General features: G+C 38.2%; 2 protein-coding genes across 7 annotated transcripts in view; one reads left to right on the top strand and one right to left on the bottom strand.

The window, feature by feature from the left end:
* Positions 1-18415, top strand: part of Lrrtm3 (leucine rich repeat transmembrane neuronal 3) — a 159230-nt gene extending 140815 nt beyond the window's left edge. For both annotated transcript variants that reach the window (XM_029482777.1, XM_021173459.3), the window contains exon 3: positions 15367-18415. In XM_029482777.1, coding sequence (XP_029338637.1) covers positions 15367-15576 — 210 coding nt within the window. In that variant the 3' untranslated portion in view covers positions 15577-18415. The remainder of the gene's footprint in view (positions 1-15366) is intronic.
* The window catches only part of Ctnna3 (catenin alpha 3), a 1580538-nt gene that overhangs the window by 1062687 nt on the left and 497711 nt on the right, over positions 1-20140 (bottom strand). The gene's annotated exons all lie outside the window — the stretch shown is intronic.

The following is a 20140-nucleotide window of genomic DNA, read 5'->3' as shown; positions in this document are numbered from 1 at the left end:
TAATGTGTTTTCTTCATATACCTACACGTACAGACATATGTACTGGGAATTGAGTTTGTGGAGTTATACATGCTAGGCAAGTGCTCTACCACTGAGCAATATTTCCATCCATTAATTTGTATCTTCAAACTGCCCTTCAGAAGGAGATAAGAATTGTTCATTTGTGACATAACAAGAGCAACTCGATCTCAAGAACCTAGCGTATTTATCGGGTGACTGAAAATTTGCCCTTACTGTAGTCTCAGGTTTATGTCCCTTAATAATAAAAAGCAAAATGAGGAAATCCTTAAAATATAAATCCCAGCACTTACAAGGCTGAACAAGGAAGATGCCAAGATGTTGTCCAGGGAAACCTTGACTACACAGCAAGCACTGGACAAGCTCAGGCAAGGCCTTGTCTCAACAACAAGATGCAGTTAACCCATCCAAACTGTGTCAGTTGTACTCATGAGGCATTTGGAAAGGACCCCACTACAAACTCCAATTCAGTTTAGAATTTAACAAGTTTCCAAGGTCAACAATTCCAGCTCAAGGAAGAGTTACCTTCTTCTTGTATCATCTCTTAGGGTAAGCGTGATGCCAGGGCTCAAATGTTTCCATCTAAGCAATCACAAAATAGCAAGTACTAAAATTGATCTCTGCCTGCACTTACAACTAGTCTAAGACTTCTGCCGGTCCTATTTCTTTCCTGATGCTGTGGTAAAATATCATGATTAAAGGTAGTTTAGGAGCAAGGGGAGGTATTTGGCTTTTTTTTTTTTTTTTTTTTTTTTTTTTTTTTGGTTTTATGAGACAGGGTTTCTCTGTATAGCCCTGGCTGTCCTGGAGCTCACTTTGTAGACCAGGCTGGCCTCGAACTCAGAAATCCACCTGCCTCTGCCTCCCGAGTGCTGGGATGAAAGGCGTACGCCACCACGCCCGGCTGGTATTTGGCTTATAATTATAGATGCCAGTCCATCAGAGCAGGGAAGTCAAGACAGGAGCTAGAGGCAGTTTGTCACTTCACATCCAAGAACAAAGAGAATGCATTTATGCTTGTTTAGTGTTCAGACAGCTTTTTCTACTCTTAGACACTTCAAAACCCCAAACAGGGTAATAATACTACCCGTATGTTTTGAATAGTGACAGAGACATTAGGCCATCAGTGTGCCTCATACCATTGCTTCTGGGGTTATCGCCAAATATTTGGCACAGTTTGTGTCTGAAATGGAAATCCACAAATATTGATGGACAAAGATGAAGAAGAGGAGAAAACTGACAAAGATGTCCCCAGGAAAGTCCCTAACCATTATCATCATACTTATCTGTATCTTACAGTGTTATCAGGGCTCCATTAATATTTCTTAAAATTGAAACCTGGGTGGAGACTCAGATATTGAAAGTCAGATTAAAGACTGTTTATGTTTATGACTCTCTTCCTTTATGTGAGACATCTTCAACCTCCTTAGTCTGATCTTGATACTCTGATATCAGATACTTTCACATTTTCATATATATTTAAATAACAAAGTAGGATAAAATATTATGAGTTGGTAATGTCTATAAAAGACTGAGCTTTCTACACAGAAAAGTGTGCATTCCATATACGATCTAACTAAAATTTATTTTAGAAATTAAGGTTTATGATTTCTTCATTGGTGATCTTGTACCATTCAGGTTGTTAGTTAAAGGGATAAGCTGGGAGAATCTAACAGCAAAGAAACCATTCAAAAATTTTTCACCGCCATAATTCTCTCATTATTCTGCATTTTTTCATGCTGTTCATATAAATTGTGAAATGCTAAGTTATGCTCAAAGGAGTGAAGACCTTCTCTATATGGGGTGCCCTAGTGATATTGAAATCGGCAAATAGTCTCAAGCTTCCATACTCAAATGTGGCTGAGATTTTTATTTTTTAATTTTATTAATGTCTATACATCTATATGCATACAGGTATACACACACATACACATATACACACACCACCCATACATGTGCCCAAAGAGCCCAGAAGAGGATGTCAAATCTTCCAGAGTCACCATCGGCTGTAAGACAACTGATACAGGGGCTTGGAATTAGACTCCAATCCTCTGGAAGAGCAACAAGTGCTTGTAGCCATTGAGCTACTTCTGCAGCAACCTATCTTTAGTTTTAAATGTATTTTTGATGCCTACTTTGAACCTCAAGTAGAAACCAAATAATTACATTGCTTCGCGAAACAAAATAGACCATTGAGAAGTAACATCTCCCTTTTTTTTTTTTTCTGTCACACATCTAATTTTTAAATTAGCTTTTATCAAAGCAGAGTTGAAAGGGCATTCTCTGATTATACATGGGCTGATCAAACAGCACTGTAGAAAATATTACCATTTAGCTTGCTCATTATCTCTAAGAAATGAAAGTCCTACCACATGCTATGACATGATGGGAAAGAAAATGTCCCCTCCACAGGATGAGGCAGCTTGTGTTCAGCAGGTTTGAGTATGAAAGGGGAGGCAGAAATGAGGTGAGGCGGCATCAGTGTAACACTGAGCAAAGCTAGGTACCCTCCTCCTACCCAACAGTCAAATGAAGGCAAAACAAAACACTAATGAAATCTAGACATTGAGTTCTGCTTAAATGTCAACAATAGCTGCATAATAACAAAGGTTATTTTGTTAGGTATTATCCTTTTAAAAAAGCTTATGTTTGTGGCGAAAAGGGTAATGAATTAAATACATATTAGTTTACGTATTGTGCTACTATGCATTACAGACAATCTATTTCCCTGCCTGTCACTCTACTGACAAGAATTCCAAAGTTTTATCAACACAGAAGCTTGAACAAAGTCCTGGGAAGTCTGTATTCCCTGTTGAATTTACAATCTAGGGAGGTAGATGAGGTTAATTCCTATGAAATGATAACAATGTATAAATGATGCCCAAATGACCAGTTCAAACAAGAGGCACAGGTACAATACCTCAGAGAAATGGCAGATCTCACACTTCATAATCAACACATCCTCCCGCCCTCCTAGGAAAAAATATTTTTCTTGCAGGTGAGATACTTGAATTTGTTCTCTTTCTTCAAGATCCCTAGAGCAGCCAATAATAGATTGTGTGCATGTGTGTGTGTGTGTGTGTGTGAAGGGATGCATGGATAAATGTATAGAAAAGCATTATTTCATACCAATGTGTATATAAACATAAATTCTAAGACATTCACAGCAGAATCAGATTTTTCTGAGTGATTTTTCATAATGGACATTGGAAGTGTTATTTGACCTCAAGTTCAGCATTTTCATGCAGATTGATACATATCTACAATATTGTCTCGATTAGCTGCAGATAACTTCATTTAAACTCTGGATTAATTTTATAAGTTTGATTTAAAAAAACTCAGCATTCGTCAGTATGTAATCACATCACTGGAGAACCTATACAAGGTTTAGGAAGTAATTTAGTTTTTGTATTGTAGAAGGGAATGATTTTTTTTTTAAAAAAAATCAGATGTTGCTAGGCTTTTCTTAGCTGAATCCAGGGCAATCTCTTGGGCTCAAGCAATCCCACTGTCCAATCCTGCTGCTGCATCTGTAGCTGGGGCTACAGTGCTATATCATCATGTTTGAAGGATCTCACATTAGAATGATGTATAATCAACAGACTGTTCCACAGGGAAACAGACAGCCACTAGGATCCAAGGAATATGGGCTCCTGTGGAGTCTGGGATGTCACAGTCCTGGCACACAGGACAAGTATTGTATGTGGACATATGGCAATGCAGAGTCAGAGCTGGGGAGATAGCTCAGTGAGTAAAGCACCTGCAGGGCAAGGTGAGTGACCCAAGTTCAATACCCAGAACCTACATAAAGGAAGGATAAGAAGGGACTTCGGAAAATTGTTCTCTGATCCAACTCTTCCTACACACATCATATATAATACATCCACATCATCATCACCACCACAATCATCATCATCATCTTCATCATAATTATCATAAATACAGCTTTTAAAAGAATCACATAATCTATTTGATAAAAAATGTTGAGACCATAGTAAACTAAATGAAGAGAGGAAAACATCTACAAAGCTACTGAAATATAAATGACCACCAACCACATAAATGTCACCAACCATAGGATCTCATACAGAGACTGTCTCTGAGACCACACTGCCCTGCCAATCACGCACACACATAGAAGTCTGTTTCAGTCTCTTCTGGAGCAACGTCACAGTTATCTGCTTCTTGTTTTGCAGTTTCTGAAACAATTGGTGGTCTTTCAGGCATACAGAAATTTGTCTCAAGCATCAACTTCTCCATCATGAAAGCACTATTATAACTCCCTGCCCTGCCCCAGAATGGAGGGAAAAAAAAGTCAAAGAACAATGTTTTCAAACCAATTAGCCACTGCACCTCATTGCACATAGGTATGAAGAAACAGCTTTGGAAACGCAGCTCCAAGATTAGCAGAGCCTTTGAGCCGTAGTCTCAATTTGGGTCTCATCACTTCACCTGGCAATGATGCCAATTTGGTAGGCATCGGGCTGTGCAGAGAGATTTGCATGTAAATGAACACTGTTTTGGGGCATTTTGCTCTGCATCAGTAACAGGGAAGCAGCACCATGAACTGGCATTACAAAAATAAAACAGAGGTTAATGCAGCAAGGTCCGGGATAGGGCCCATTACTGGGAGGGCTAATTTGGCAGACACGTCAAACTCCTGGAGATCACGAGGAGTTCTAGAAAGCACGAGAGAAATGCAAATGGAGAGAGAATTTTGAAGGACAAAACAGGAATAACATCCTGAAATTTATAAGAGGAAAACCATCACAGAATTAATATTTCATGTAACATTCACTTCAAGGTTTTAGGCGTTAAACATTTAATTTGCAATTTTCATAATAAGATAAATATTAAGCCAGGGGTGGTAACGCACGCCTTTAATCCCAGCACTCAGGAGGCAGAGGCAGGCGGATTTCTGAGTTCAAGGCCAGCCTGGTCTACAAAGTGAGTTTCAGGACATCCAGGGCTATACAGAGAAACCCTGACTCAAAAAAAAAAAAAAAAAAGATAAATATTAAAGTAAGTTTAAGATAAAGCCAGTTTCACAATAAAGATTACGAGTGAAAGGTTTAAAAATGATTAAAACTTTTAAAAAGAACCCAAGCTTTATGGAGTCGGCATTATGTGCCTCAACAATAGAATAGATTTCTGATAATTCATTTTTAAGCACTACCTCTAACCTGAAGTTATAATACTATCTTGGATCTCTTCATAATTAGATGTTCATACATTCCCCCAGTCATACAGCTCCCACAAAGCTCAGTTATCCTAGAATCTGCTCATTTTTTTGCAGTAGGCACTAAATACCTTCTTATTCTCCAGTTATTTTTTTTTCACTACGTTCATAGGACCATTTATAAGTATGGTATATATAGGTATAGATAAACCCTAAATAATATAAAATATTAAAATGAAGTAAAAATATAATTCTCTTCCATCAATGTTCTAGTCTGTTTCAAAAAAGTAATAGTAATAGCTCAGTGGTTGGTGTGTCTCTCCTTGGTTTACTCTTTGGCTGACTGCCTTTGTGTCAGAGATTCTGTTTGTGCAGCTGCCTCTGCCGTAGCCATTTGAGGTTGTGAGAATCATAACTGATACAAAACAGGGTGTTTAAAAGATGCTGGCATGTTAAGTGCAGACAGATGCAACAAGGTGCATTCCCAAGCAGGATGAAAACAAGCCTGAAAGGGAGAAAGCCCAGAATAGCAAAGCAGACAGCCCCACACCAGGACAGTGTGTGGGAGCCTGTGGTGGGCTTTCCACATGATATTTGACAAACTTCAAAAAAAGAATCCCTTCCTTAGCCCTGCCAGTCCCTACTACAGTAACCCACTTCCAGTTAGCATCTTGTCAGCTAAGTCTTAGCCAGATAAAACTAAGTACAAAAGCAATAGAGAAATAGTTAATAATCCATGAACTCAAGAAAGCTGTGGTCTAATATGAAATAAAACTTGTAAGAATAAAGATGGATGAAGACAGAAATTTAAAAACATTCCTATTGAGTTGTGTATGTAGCTTAGTTGGTTAAAAGTAATAATAATAAATTGCCTACGAGGCAGGAAGCCCTGAGTTCAATCCCCAGCACAGCATATAACTAGGATTGGTGGGAGACAGATTCTAGCACCAATCAGAAACTAAGTCAGCAGAATTAGGAGTTCAAGGGCATTCTTGAACTACATTGTAATTTTTGAGGTCACCCTGGGCTGTATATGAGCATGTTCAAAACAGTTAATGACTAATACTACTACTAATAATAATCCTACCATGAAGTAGATCTAAAAAATTACCTTAAGAATTTAGAGAAGGATTACTGGGGACAAAAGTAAGGAGTGGGGTGAGCAGCAGAGAGGAGGCACACTGCCTAAGTGGAGCTCTGTCTCTTCCGTGACTACTCATGTCAAGATGGCACAGGCCTATGCAGAATCCATGAGGACCAAACTGTGGCACATCTCTCTGCCTCCAGCAACCACAACCTGAAGAACAGATGAATGTTTCTGTGTTGTTTTGTAGATGCTAGCATGATTTATAAAAATAACATATAGATAATTACTATTCATCCCCTGCTGCAAACTGAAAACAAACCAAGAAATACAGTATTCTTAAGGAACAAAGTTATCTTCACAGGTAGCCACGTCACTAAAATATTTCAGATATATTTAAGTGAATATATATATATATGCGTGTGTGTGTGTGTGTGTGTGTGTGTGTGTGTGTATCAAAGACAAAGAGCCTCTCATTTTATAAGTCTCTTCACATTACTGAGGCACAATGAGAACAGGACTAAGATACAAATTTGTAGATACTCATGTAGCTACTAAATCTAGGAATTTTTTTTTTTGTACTCTAAATGTATTTTGCTGCAAGGGGAACTATTACCTTTCAAATCGAAATCTTATTTTTTCTATCTCACGACTTCACTCCGTTTTAGCTTACCATAACACAGCCTTTCACACAAAGCCAACTGAACCATTGTGCTCCTGCAAACAGAGTTTCCCTACACACTATTCTCATATTGCAGTCACTGGAAAAACTTTATCACTCTCTTCTCACAATCTCAAAATAACAATAGAAACTTTAGACAGTAATGTAGAAGTATAGATATAGATAGAGATAGAGATAGAGATAGAGAGAGAGAGAGAGAGAGAGAGAGAGAGAGATAGATATAGATATAGATATCGATATCGATATAGATATAGATATAGATATAGATATAGATATAGATATAGATATAGATATAGATATAGATATAGATATAGATATAGATATAGATATAGATATAGATATAGATATAGATACATCAAAATGGAGTACTAAGGGCCAGATTATAACACTAAGAATTTCCAAATACTTCCAGGGTTTTTAAAATTAGACCTACTTAAGGCTTAGAGATAGATAACATAATTCGTGCTCCTAATTAAGCACCTCTTGAAAATGTTTTTAAAAATAGTTTACCAGTGGAACCAAGGTGATTAAAATTAACGAGTCAACAGTCTGTTCTGTGCATTCTAATTAACCATTAGAATGTCCCAGTGTTCCAGAATAAAGAAAACACTTTCTGGGTAAAATATATGATCTCCATTGAAGAGTCTATAAAAGTAACTATCCAATCACTTCTCAGCAATATTGACTTGCCACTAAATCTGAAAAATAACAACAGAAGTCTCAAACAGAAATAGGCGTCCATCTCATTTGCCATCTTTAACGGATGAATGATGTTAGTAGAATCACCCAGTCGGAACACAATGTATATAATTCTACATCTTAAAAACACATGTATCATACTTGTCTGGCTCACCCTGGCCACTACTTTTCTTTATTCCATGGCCTCTGTCTTGCCCCTGCCCTATACTAGAAAAGTTTTTACTAGAAAACAGAAACTGCCTTATTCATATCTTCTCTCAATTTCCCGTCTTGGCGTCCTGCAACACCGACCTAGAAAGGTTTTACTTATGGAAAACAAAACAGTGCCATTCAATATGAAACAACACAAACCACATCTTGATTGAAATATCTAATATATATATACATATATATACATATATATATATGTATATATATATATATATCTTGTTAAGGGAAAAGTGAACGGAATCAGGCCTGAAGAGATAGTTCAATTGGTAAAGTGCTTGTCCTGCAAGCATAGAGACTAGAGAGCAACCTATCTAATGCACATTTTAAAAGATGGGCATAGTAGACCTCTTGAAACCCTACAGCTGGGGATGCAAAGACCGGTAGGTCCTTAGGTCTCCCTAACCAATCAATCTAGAGCATTTGGTGATTTCTAGGCCAGTAAGAGATGCCGTAAAAAAAAAAAAAATACATAGGTGACCTCAGGACTCTATATGCATAAGCAGTTGTGCACATGTGCGTGCACACACATTCAAACACACAAAAAGCACCAGTGTTCTGAAATGTAATTAGTAGCAGACGTCTTTGTATTTACTAAAGATGGACAGAATGTAGAGTCTGTTTGAAAAACAACCTCTCCTGATCCCCAAGTCAACACAGAGTTTTAACTTTAAAGTCATCCCTGGTTCTCCTGAGCGATCTCAACATACATGAACACTGGAGTATTTTTATGATTTCCATCCAAGTCCTGTAGTGCCTTTAATGTGAAAACTGTTCCTTATACTTCAATGTAGCAAACATTACTATCACAAGAGTCAGAAACCAGTTCTGTTGAAGGCATCTCAGCCTACCTACATGATAAATCATGTTTTTCTCCTGAGGACCTTGGGTGCCGAACTACAAAACTTTGGGGTAGCCTAGAAAATCCCAATGCTTGAACCACTGCAAATAAGAAGCCTGTTTGGAAATGGTGTCGAAATAATAGAAATGGACATGTTGTGCTCCGCTCTCTAGCGTAGGAGGTTGAGTTAGAACATGATAAGCATTAGTGAAGAAGTAGTTAAGCAGTCGGGTACTCAGGTCACTACTCCTGCACCTCTCCAGGAGGATAATCTCAGACTATTTAAACTAGGTCTCAGTTTCCTCAGCTGTAAAATGGGGATCACCATATTCATTGTGAACTGCTAAAGGCTTTGTCGGACTTAGATAACACAAGACCAGAACTAAACAACAGGGTACGTGGCACTTAATCAATGCTCAGTGAATTGTGGTGGTGATAATGGTTAAGTAGACTGCCGGGTGTCAGTGAAGAATCAGACCAAATGCCCGTAGCTGACCTAAGAAGCCAAGCAGAAAACAAAAAAAAAAGTGCTACAAACCAAACAGCATTAAGTAAGAAAATATCCAGCAGACGTTGACTCTCAGCTGGAGACGCAAGCTGCAGTGTGATACAGGCTTACAGGGTTTGTCTTCACATGACCCTGAGTTTTTATCATCTGTGTCATCACTTAGAAATGAAAATAACAATTAGTGACATGATTTTCAAGGTGAGAAGTGAGCTGTTGGGAAATCAAGTCTTAATACTATTCAAATAACACCACAGAGATTCTCTTCTATTTTACCTTTAAACAAAACTACTAACCTGTCCACAGAGCTCATGCTTTAAAGGGGTGAACAACTGTCCCTGACAAATTCCTAAATATAAAGTTGCACACACCGTAGCAAGATGCAGGATTAGTCCAGAAAATCAACTTGTGTAATGAAAGCGGAGGTGTCCAAGTGAACAGTGACATCAGCAGCATGGGTGCATTATAAGTTACAAGTCCTCTTTAAGAACTTTACAAGCAAGGTCATGATATATGTGCGCGTGTTGATATTTCTCTAAAAAATAATGTACTAAGGACGCTGATTTCCCAGAATAGCATATATTTCAAATTCCACATCTAACCCCAGAGAAAGAAAAATGTTTCAGATAGGATCACCTCAAAAGAAAAGGCTGGAAGAAAGAGAAAGCACTTGCTACTTATATATTGTTCATATTTAGTTAACTGTAGGGATGATTCTTAAATTCCTACATTTTTATGCATCTCTATAAAGACTGGACATATTGATCACTACAGTGAACAAGATTATGATCTGAGTGAGAACAGTGAAAGCAAAGGTGAGAGAAGTGGGTGAATGGTGTCTAAAAAATAGAAAGACATTTGGAACTAGAAGAGAGAGTTGAGACAGATTGGCAACACTGTACTAACTTAGGACTCCTGCTATGAAACTGGGACTGCTAAAGAGCAGAGATGGCTGCCTTCAAAGATGGAAGTTTCATTGGAGGATACAAAGTGTCAGCCAGATGTAGTAGTGTGTGCCCAGAGTCTGGGGCACTTGGGAGACTGAAGAGAAAGATCAGGGTAGGAGTTCAAGACCAGCCTGGAATAAAGACTTTGAGGGAGATGGAGAGGTGATGGGGATGGAGGGGAGAAAGAGGAAGTGGGGTAGGGTGAGGGAGTCAAAATGCCTGTCTCTTATTTCATAAGATAATAAGAGATAAAATTAATTTTTAGAAATCTGTAAGTTCAGGTTTTAGACGAATAAACAAAATGAATGTTATTTGCCTCTGAATTCTAATGTAAAATGAAGACAACGAGAACAGAGAATGATAAAGGCTCCATCTCAAAGTGTTCCTTTGTGAAGCATCTCTGGGAACACCAGTGGAGCATATTCACTGGACATAGACAAACAATAGTAGCCAAAGCTCTTAAGTACCAAAGCTTCAAGGACCAGGAATGGGGACCATCCCTGTCAGAGAGCACTTTGTAAAACTGGGAGAGTTTCCCCCTGTGAACTATGCTAACAATGTGGGCATTCTGCTCCAACATAATTAGAGTAGAATCCTTGTATTTGCTAAAACCCCCACTTACAAATAACCCTTAGTATGACAGCATCTAATTTTTCACTCTGCATAGGGAAAGGGGGGCTTTTCATTACTTTCTTGTGAGGTGAATTGTCACTCTCTTTTATTTATACATTTGGGGCCTAAAGCAACACTTGTCATCATAGAGGATATGTATAGAAATGCCTTTTAATTAAAAGTTGGGAAATACATATGCATGTCCATATAAGCATATCTATACAAGCAGATTTCACACAGGGACTATAAGGTTAAAATGATTTCCCAGTCATAACCCAGAGACTTTAACATAGGACTTACAAACACAGAACTGAATAGTACATATGAGTTGGGAGAAATACCACTAATAACTGGTAACTTTAACTGTAAATCTTTTATGTAAATAATATATATTATTGATGTTATAGAAAACAGCTTCTAAGGCAAGTATCACTGATGTCAAAATAATACTGTTTTATCAGAACTGATTTTTTTTCCCTAAGGGAAACCACCTAACTGACTGGTCAACACTTCTTTTATAATAGCATATAATGATTTCGTAATTCAGTGTCTTTTGAGATTAAATTTTCATATGCCTGAATCTCCCACAAATTAGACCTAAATAATAATTACCTCACTTAGAAAACAGTGACCCAAGGGATTAAAGGAAACCTTCATTAATTATAAGTCAGAGTTTCATCAGCTAGGACTATATTAAAAGAAACTGGAGTCTCAAATGCAGAATCGGAGGAATGTCACCTTAGAGACCATTTTGAGGAAAGTCTAGCTGTAGTTGTAAGGATATAACAAGTTTACTAAATTTAAATAACCCATTGCCATTCCTAGAACCCTTTCTGCTATGATGGGTACCAAGAGAAATCTGTTTATTTTCTTATCAGGGCTTGAGTAGCTTAAGCACAAGGGAAGAACATATTAGAAGACCCAGGAGTAAGAGAACAGAGAGTGGAGGGAGGGGAGACGGGGGGAAGGGGGTAGAAGAGGGGATGGGGAGAGAGAAGAGTCATACACAGGTTAATTTGAAACAAGATAAGGAAAAGGTCCATTCACTTGACAATCCCACAACAGAGCAGCAGCTGCTGCCTCTGCTGTACTTGGTAGCAGATGGGGTTGATAGCAATGGTTTCAGACCCTCACAGTATCTGTTTGTTTAGTGCCAGCTGGTAGTTTCTCCATCACTACTCAACCATCAGCCTCACTGTAGTACAAGGATCTGTCCCGACAACAGGATCCAAAGTCAGAACAGACTGCAGGGTCCCCTGTAGCTTCCCGAACCTTTGCATCCAGCATTCCGCCTGATATCAAAAGCCTTTGAACAGAGGGAAATGTCCAGATTTCCTAACACTCGGATTCTTCTCTCCAGACAATGAGACTATCAGAAAGTCTGCTTTTTTTTTTCCACATTATAAGTGGTTAGGATAAAATATTCCTTCCCAGAAAATGGATATAACGAATATACCTCTACTTGTTTGTATTTTTTACTGTATTTAGAATTCATTTTATCTTATATAATTGACATTAGAAAAAATATGTAATGATTACAATTAGACATGATTTCTACAGAACTGTTAATCCAAAGTAGCATTTGCTAAAAGTATAGTCTTAATGTTTTTTCCATAAATACAGTGAACTAGATCTTTTGACTTTAAATAAAACTTTTATATTCATACTTAAGTTTTTAATATATTTATTAAGCCCTGTATTTAATATATTTATTAAGCCTTGTAACAAGAGATTTATTAAGGCCAAGGGACAATCTATAGAAGTCAGTTCTTTCCCTCTACCATGTGAGTCCAAGGAATTAAACTCACCTTATCAGCCCACTGAGCAACCCTTCTAGCCCCTAAATGCTATTCTATGTTTAATATCTACAGGATAGCAATTACATTTAAAGTAAATATCTGGGGGCATGGTTCAATAGGTTAAGTACCTGTCACACAAGCCTAAGGACCAGAATTTAGATCCACAAAATCCACATAAAATTTGGGTGGGCATGATAGCCCACCTGTTTCTCCAGCCTCTGAAGGGAGAAGGCAGAGGATCCCCAGAGCAAACCAGCTCGCAAAAGTTTGCTGCATCAGAAAGCTCTGGGTTTGATTGAGAGACCCTGACTCCATCAATAAGATGGAAGAGTAACAAAAGATTGTAGAGGAAAAAGCATCAATACCACTTTTAAGAACTAACCCAATTTGGGGAATATTAAATGCAACCATGCCCTGATGCTGAAACAATATATCCATGTACATGGTTTATCAAAATGAGAAGTACTCAATAATGTGGGAAGTGTGGGATTTTTTAAACACGTGATCATTAGCCACCTAAGTGCTATGTTTCAAAATAGAACTTTGCCTTATAGAGACCAGTTTTCCCTAGACACTAACTGCAACCGGAAAATGTGTGTGCACATAAAAACACACAAATAATAAGTATATCGTGTCATATTATTTGCCAAAATTCTTCACCATAGAGTTAATTCCAGGGAAACCAGGAAGGATCCCCAAATAAATGCAGGAGGTATGCATTTCTATGGTAGTTAGTAACAACTGCAGCCCTGCAAATATGTGACCCATAGACATCATTGAGTACTGATTTTCCAGAAGCTGATATGAAACTATGCACCCAATAAAGATTCTAGGTTTTTCTCCCCTATAGCTTACACATATTCCTGCTGCACAATCATTTTTACACGATAGCGTTTTAGTTCTCAGAGCTAACTCATCTGTAACAAAAAGAAGTTTGATTTTAAACACGAATATTTTATGTATTTTCTCTGTGACCTTCCAATGGTTGTGACTGTTTGTTTGTATTAGGTTTATGTGCCATATACGTCCATGTATGAAATTTGAGAACTCCACAGAACTAGGGAAGACTACATAGGAACTTCATTGGGTGAACTGGATAGTGTTTCCAACTCCAGGAACTAAGACCTACATATTTAATACACTGAAATACTCATCACAAATAATCTTAGAAAAGGCTGTTTGGACTGAAAGAAAAAATAGAGAAAGAACCCTTTTTGACAAAGGGAGAAGCAACTGTAGGTAAGAGGTCAGGGTATAAAAAGAAGAGATGGAGGGGGCTCTGCTCCTAGAAAGGACAGGGCAGAAAGTAAAGAAGTGACATGCCATTCTGTCTCCCTAGGCTTCCTGCTCTAATTTCAGCTGAGACCAGAGAGGCATTTAGTCTGATACGCACAAACATTTTATCCATTTGCCAAACAAGAATGGTACAAGGTTTCATTCAATGAAATTCAGCAGTTGTACTGGCCTATTTTCTGAGACAGTATCACAAAAATGAGAACTGTTTGAGTTACAAATAAAGGCAGTTTATTTGGGCTCAGGGTCCCGGGTAAAAAGCCTCAAGCCCTCATGAGGTAATAGCCTTCTTGCTGACAGAGTCAGAGTGGGAGAGTGTGTGTGCCCCTTTAAGGCTCCCTCTGCTGCTTCTCCTGCCTCTTCCTTTAAAGCCACAGGACTCAATCTTTGGAAGTCTATTCGAATAAGCATCTAACTATTAATCTCCCAGAAATCCCAGATCTAAACATGAGTGGGGTTGTTCCCACCATCTTAATACATCACAGTGAAACTGGAGTGTCAGTTCCTGGACCTGAATGGAGGAGCTCTAGACACGGCACAAACCATAACACACATGAAGGTCAGAGCTGACGGTTCCTGGATGCTTCCTTGACTTTCTATCTTAAGAAAATAAGCAGAAACACTCTCTAGACGTTAGCATCTGGCTGCACCTAAGACTCCTGTGGCCTCTAACCTGTGCTCCTTTGTGTCCGTAACTGTTGTCGTTGCATCTGCCGCCTTACTCTTCAGACCTCTGCTATCTTTGATTAGTAAAGGAACCCCTTCAACCATACCACTAGGCCTTCAAAGTAACTCCTCCCTTGCAGCTTGGTAGAGCTTTACAGAAGTCATAGATCTCTTCTGTGGCCGTTCTCTATGCTCCATCTTCTAGATACATAGAGCAAACGACAGCGCTTGATGTTTCAAGGAATGGTCTTACTGAAATCATTATTAAGGGATTATGGGTAAGCATAGTCAGAATGGCTTGACAGTTCTCTTCTGAAATGTTCCTCAAAGCAAGTAGGTGTACCTGTGTTACATGGGACCCTGGAAGAAATCAGGACCCAATGCCTCAGAGACCTGCAGGACAAGGGGACAGGTGGTTGAGGAAGAGGGAGTCGATGCTGATTCATGACAAAGTGACAGAATCACGTTTTCACTGAACGCCAGTTCCATAAGTAACCAGATAATACTTTTCTTAATGCAAAAACAAGTAAAAGAAAGCCATCTTCTTGACTCTATAATGAAGAAAATCTTTTATTATTTTTAGAACCACTTAAACTGAAGGTTCTCCTTAATAATGAAGCAGCTCCCCCCACCCCGCCCAAGCTTCCAACTTCTGTATTGAAATCATTTCTGAATTCAGTGATGGAAAGGACCAGGGGCTGTGGGGACAGCAGAGCCACAGACACACAAAGGATAGGCAGATCCACACTTCGTTAGTCTCTGAGTCTTGCCCTGGGTACTTGTCTGTCTTTTGATAACTGACTTTTCTCATGTCATCTCTTTTTCCCCCCCCAGATACCTTTATCAATGAATGTGTCAACCTTTCTGGCATATGACCAGCCCACAATAAGTTACTGTGGGGTCCATCACGAACTCCTCTCCCATAAGTCCTTTGAAACGAATGCACAGGAAGACACGATGGAAAGCCACCTAGAGACTGAGCTGGACTTGAGCACAATCACGTCAGCTGGCCGCATCAGTGACCATAAACCACAGCTGGCCTGACCGAGCTGAGCAGTTGCCCAGGCTTGCTACTCAACTATAACCTCAACCGCAGAAAGAGGAGAGGACCTGTTCATTGCGACTCTTGAGTACAAAACAAAAACAAAACTCCCCTGTTCAAATAAACAAAATTCTCAGATTGGTTCATGAAATAAAAGAAGACATGAATTGTTTCAAGTCTATACTTTGTAACTAGCTAAGTTGTGCAGTATTTTTTTGACTTTGACAGAGAATGACCCTGAAAAAAAAATAATCATTTTTTTTTCCAAAACTCATCCTACCTACCTGTAAAAAAAAAAATTGTACAGCGCTAATGTATTTTTCATATTATAAAGTTTCAATTCTAGGAACAACTGGTATGTACAGAACAGTAATTTAATGATGCTTTTATGTTACAAACTTTACACCTTTCAGTTTCTAAAAATTTTAAATTAACAAACATTACTTCTTGTGTTCTTGAGAGTTACTTGGTTTTTGTAGGGGCCGTTTTGTTACTGCATTTGTGCCCAGAAACCTTGACTCTGAAATCTGTGCTGTGCGGACAATGCACGATTTTTAATCATTACCGTGCTTACTGCATAGGATTTTATCTACTTGTTCCAGAGATAATACATTAACCAAAAGAAGGTTTTAATTGTTCAGATGTGTGAGAGGTTCTTCAATTACATAGACAGGTCTTTCTTATAAATGAAAAAAAAAAATCAGATTTTTTTTTAAGAGTTCTTCTAAGACTTTAACTGTTGCCTTGAAGTACAGCCTAGTTTCTAAGTGGTGAAATGTAATGATAAAGAGGGATATTTTAACAAAATATTTCCGAATGAATGACTCATTATTTCATTCTTTTGAGTAACCATTGTTAAAGGTAGGGGAAAGCACGGACCAAGCATCACTGGAAACAAAGGTCGTAACCACAGCAACAGACTTCTATACGCTTCAGAGGTGCAGCTAAAGTGACAAAGAAAAACCCCTGATACATCTCCCGTTGTCAGGCCAAGGTGGGAGGATATGGCGTAATTGTACAGTAGCAGTTTTTTCTCTTAATTAACCCAAAGTGGTTTATCTAAAAATAACCACGAGTCAGTTCAAACTCTGTGTGGTTCTTAAGGCAAGTTTTCATCTGGGAGTTGAAACTATATTTGGAGAACATCTTGTAAGAAAAATAGAGGGTTTTTTCCTTATTGTGTGCCACATCTAAGAAAGAACTTTATACATCCGGTTCTTTCAGGATAGATGTGCTGGAGCAGAGAAAAGCCACTACAGAACAGACAGAACAGACCGTTCCATTGTGGATGTTGTTGTTGATTTGGGGATTTAGCTACAAATTATCCAAAACAATAACCAAGAGATGTTGGCCGTCAATCTAACTCACGTATTGGTTATGTGATTGTGTCTTCAACAGAATTCAAATCAGATAAAGAAAACCTGTTCTTTCTGCAGCTAAAATGACCACTTGTTTCTGTCATCTACCTGACAGGTTATTATTGGAAATATCAAGTTTGTTCATGGTAATCCCACATTCCCTTTTCAGTTTTGTTTTGTCTTGTTTTGTTTTGTTTGTTTTTAATGATCATTTGGATATAAAACTGCAACTGTGAATCGTTATGTGAGGAGAAACATTTTTTTCTTCATGGTTTAACTTTGTATTCACGACATCAAATGCAGAGAAAGAAAACATCAATCTAACAGGTCAAACAATCAAAGTAGCAAAAAAAGTTAGTGTAAAGCATGGTCAAACTGAATTTTTTTACCTCCTAAGAAATACTTTCCATATGTATCTAGTTTTACACAAGTTGATCACAGCCAACTTTAAGAGTACCACCAGAAAGGAAGAAGCTAAACATTGTAAGGCAAATTTCTGTTGAAAGAAAAAGGAAGCAAAATATTGAAAGAAGCAAACATTAATTTTAATGTGATGACAAATGTCATTGTACTTGTATCAAATATTTAGCATTCCAGAGTTTGTAAGATATTTTGCATAAATTATTTGCTATTCAGTATTTTTGCTATGTAAGTCTAATTTTAGTCGTAATTGTTTTGCAGTTTCTCGTTTCTTTGCAATGTATTTTCCGATTGTTCTTGATCCCTTACATTGAGATTTAGCTCGGAACAACACTTAAACAGGATTACAAATTTATTCTTTGTGAGTCTGGAATCAGATGGAGAATTTTATTATAGAAACCAAAATGTCATTGGCAACTTTTTCATTAGAAATCATTCTCCCAACGATTAAAAAAAAAAACAAAACATTAATTTGTAAGACTGAGCTACCTTCAAACTTTTCCCAGACACTTTTCAAGTTGACAAATGACTTTAAAAAAAAAAACCTTAAAGTTTCAAAGGAGCCTTACAAATGTACATAATACCCATGATTTCCTGATCAAAGCACTAAAACCTTTTTTAATATATTATTTTTACAAATTCTTTGAGAATTCTCCTATGTTCATACAATATATTCTAATCATATTCACCCTTTAACTTATCCTCTAACTTTCCTAGACCCATCCCCACCTGTATCTCCAGGCCTCTCCCAACCTCATATCCTTTTTACAGATCCAAACTTCTTAGTCCAACTTGTGCTAGTCATGGACACCTGGGTGAGGCCCTCAACTGGAGCATGGGTGACCTACCAGAAACCACACTCTTAAAAACAACCCTGAGTTTCCTCCCTATCCGATGTTCCTTGAGTTTTTTCATTTCGTTGACAGGGGACTATCAGTGGGGCCAATCACCTTGGGATTATCACTGGGATTATTCTGTGCCCTCAGCTACGATAAGAAGCTGACAAGTTACGAACTTTGAGATCGTTCATATTTGGCATTAAGTCCAGGGGGTCTTTAAATAAGGAGAGGTAGCTGACGTTAAAGTCTGCCTTATCTTGTATCTTTTTTTTATTATTATTTATAACTTCTTTTTTTTTTCAGTATTTACCATTCTCCCATTTCTCCATCCAACCATCTGCCAAACCCCTATGTTCTCCTTCATGGCTACCTCTCAACTATCTAAAACAAGAAAAATAGCTGTTTGTCTGCCTGTTGCAGTTGAAAACTGGAGTTTACACATCACAGTTACAACAGTGGCTAAAGCCAGGCAGTGTTTTAAGCTTCACAGATCCCATGAATTGTCTCATCTTGCCGTCCTAAGCAATCCTGTGAAGATACATTCATGTCTCATAAGTCGAGACTCATCCAAGGACACAGAGCTGATGGCCGGTGATGGTTTGAACTGCTCTCAATGCCTAAAGGTTGTTTTCCATTACACTAAAAGTTCCCCCATTTCTCTGGCCAGAGCCTGAGTACTCCCAGAGATGACAGACAGAAGTTATTAGGCATGTCATTTAGTAAGCTCAGACTCAATGTAGAAGTCTGTACAGTATCTGAGTCTCTGCAGACAAGGCTCTATGTTAGCTTGTGGTGATGATAGAGATCAGGACTAAAGCCACACATTTAATACACAGGACATTTGTGAACTCCTCACTCTCAAGATGTGAGACAGGCAGACTGTAGGGTGCAGAGGGAAAACAAGAGGCACAAAAAGAGAAACTCAAAACGGTCCACACTGAGATCATTTCACCATGCAGTCAACTGATACATGCTTGATTCAGAGTTAAGAAGAAAGACATTTTTTTCCTTTTTGTGTTTTGGCAAGATTCTTTTAAACTATGAATTCTTTCTTGAAAGAACTATCATAATAAACCACTTTTTTTCATTTGTAAGAAAATAAAATATCAGTTATTCAAACAGACACAGATACCAAAAACTATAACAGGCTGTGAATATTCAGGGGTTTATCATCTCTTCATCATTGCCTCCTCCAGGATGGCTCTAGAAATCTCATAAAACCAGCAAGACTTTTAATATAAATTATATTTTGGAAAGCGATATAAGCCAAATTTAACACTCAAGAAAACATAACTCAGTCTGAACTCAGATCTGCCTGCTTTTGGAAACTGCTTAGAAATTGCAAAATTTATTTTGCAAAGATATTTTCTAAAATAAACTGTTTGGGAGAGTAGAAAATATACTTAGTTGCGACTATTCCCAATTGGGATACAGATACCCACTCTCAAACTAAATGCTAAAAATAAGTAAAGAAACTGAACAAATGAAAACAGAGAGCTGGTAGGAGCTGGAAGAAAGCTGGTAGAAAGAAAATCAGATGCTTGGGTAGAGAGCACATGATCATGGGGAGATGCCGGGAGCCTGGCCAGGTATCAGGCAATTCTCAAGAGTCAGTCTAGTAACTTTGTATGTGTATGTTTGAGTATGTGTATTTGTGTATGCATGTGTGTGTATGTTTGTATGTTTGTGTGTGTATGTGTGTGTGCTCATGTGTGTGCATGCATGAAAACATGTATAAGTCAGAGCTCAACCTTAGAGGCCGCTTTTCAGCTGTGGTCCTTCTTGGTTTGGAGACAAAGTTATTGGAACCTAAGAGAATCCTAGTGTGATAGACTGGTTAGCCAGCAAGCTGCAGGGATCTACCACTCTGCACCCCTACCAGACACCCATCATTTTTACATGGGGATGATACTCATGTGCCCAGGTATGTATAGCCTCTCTTTACCCAA

Source organism: Mus caroli, unplaced genomic scaffold (assembly GCF_978045245.1).
Source record: "Mus caroli unplaced genomic scaffold, Mus_caroli_1 scaffold_9, whole genome shotgun sequence".
NCBI classification, from domain to species: domain Eukaryota; kingdom Metazoa; phylum Chordata; class Mammalia; order Rodentia; family Muridae; genus Mus; species Mus caroli.
This window is presented reverse-complemented; position numbering and strand designations above follow the sequence as displayed.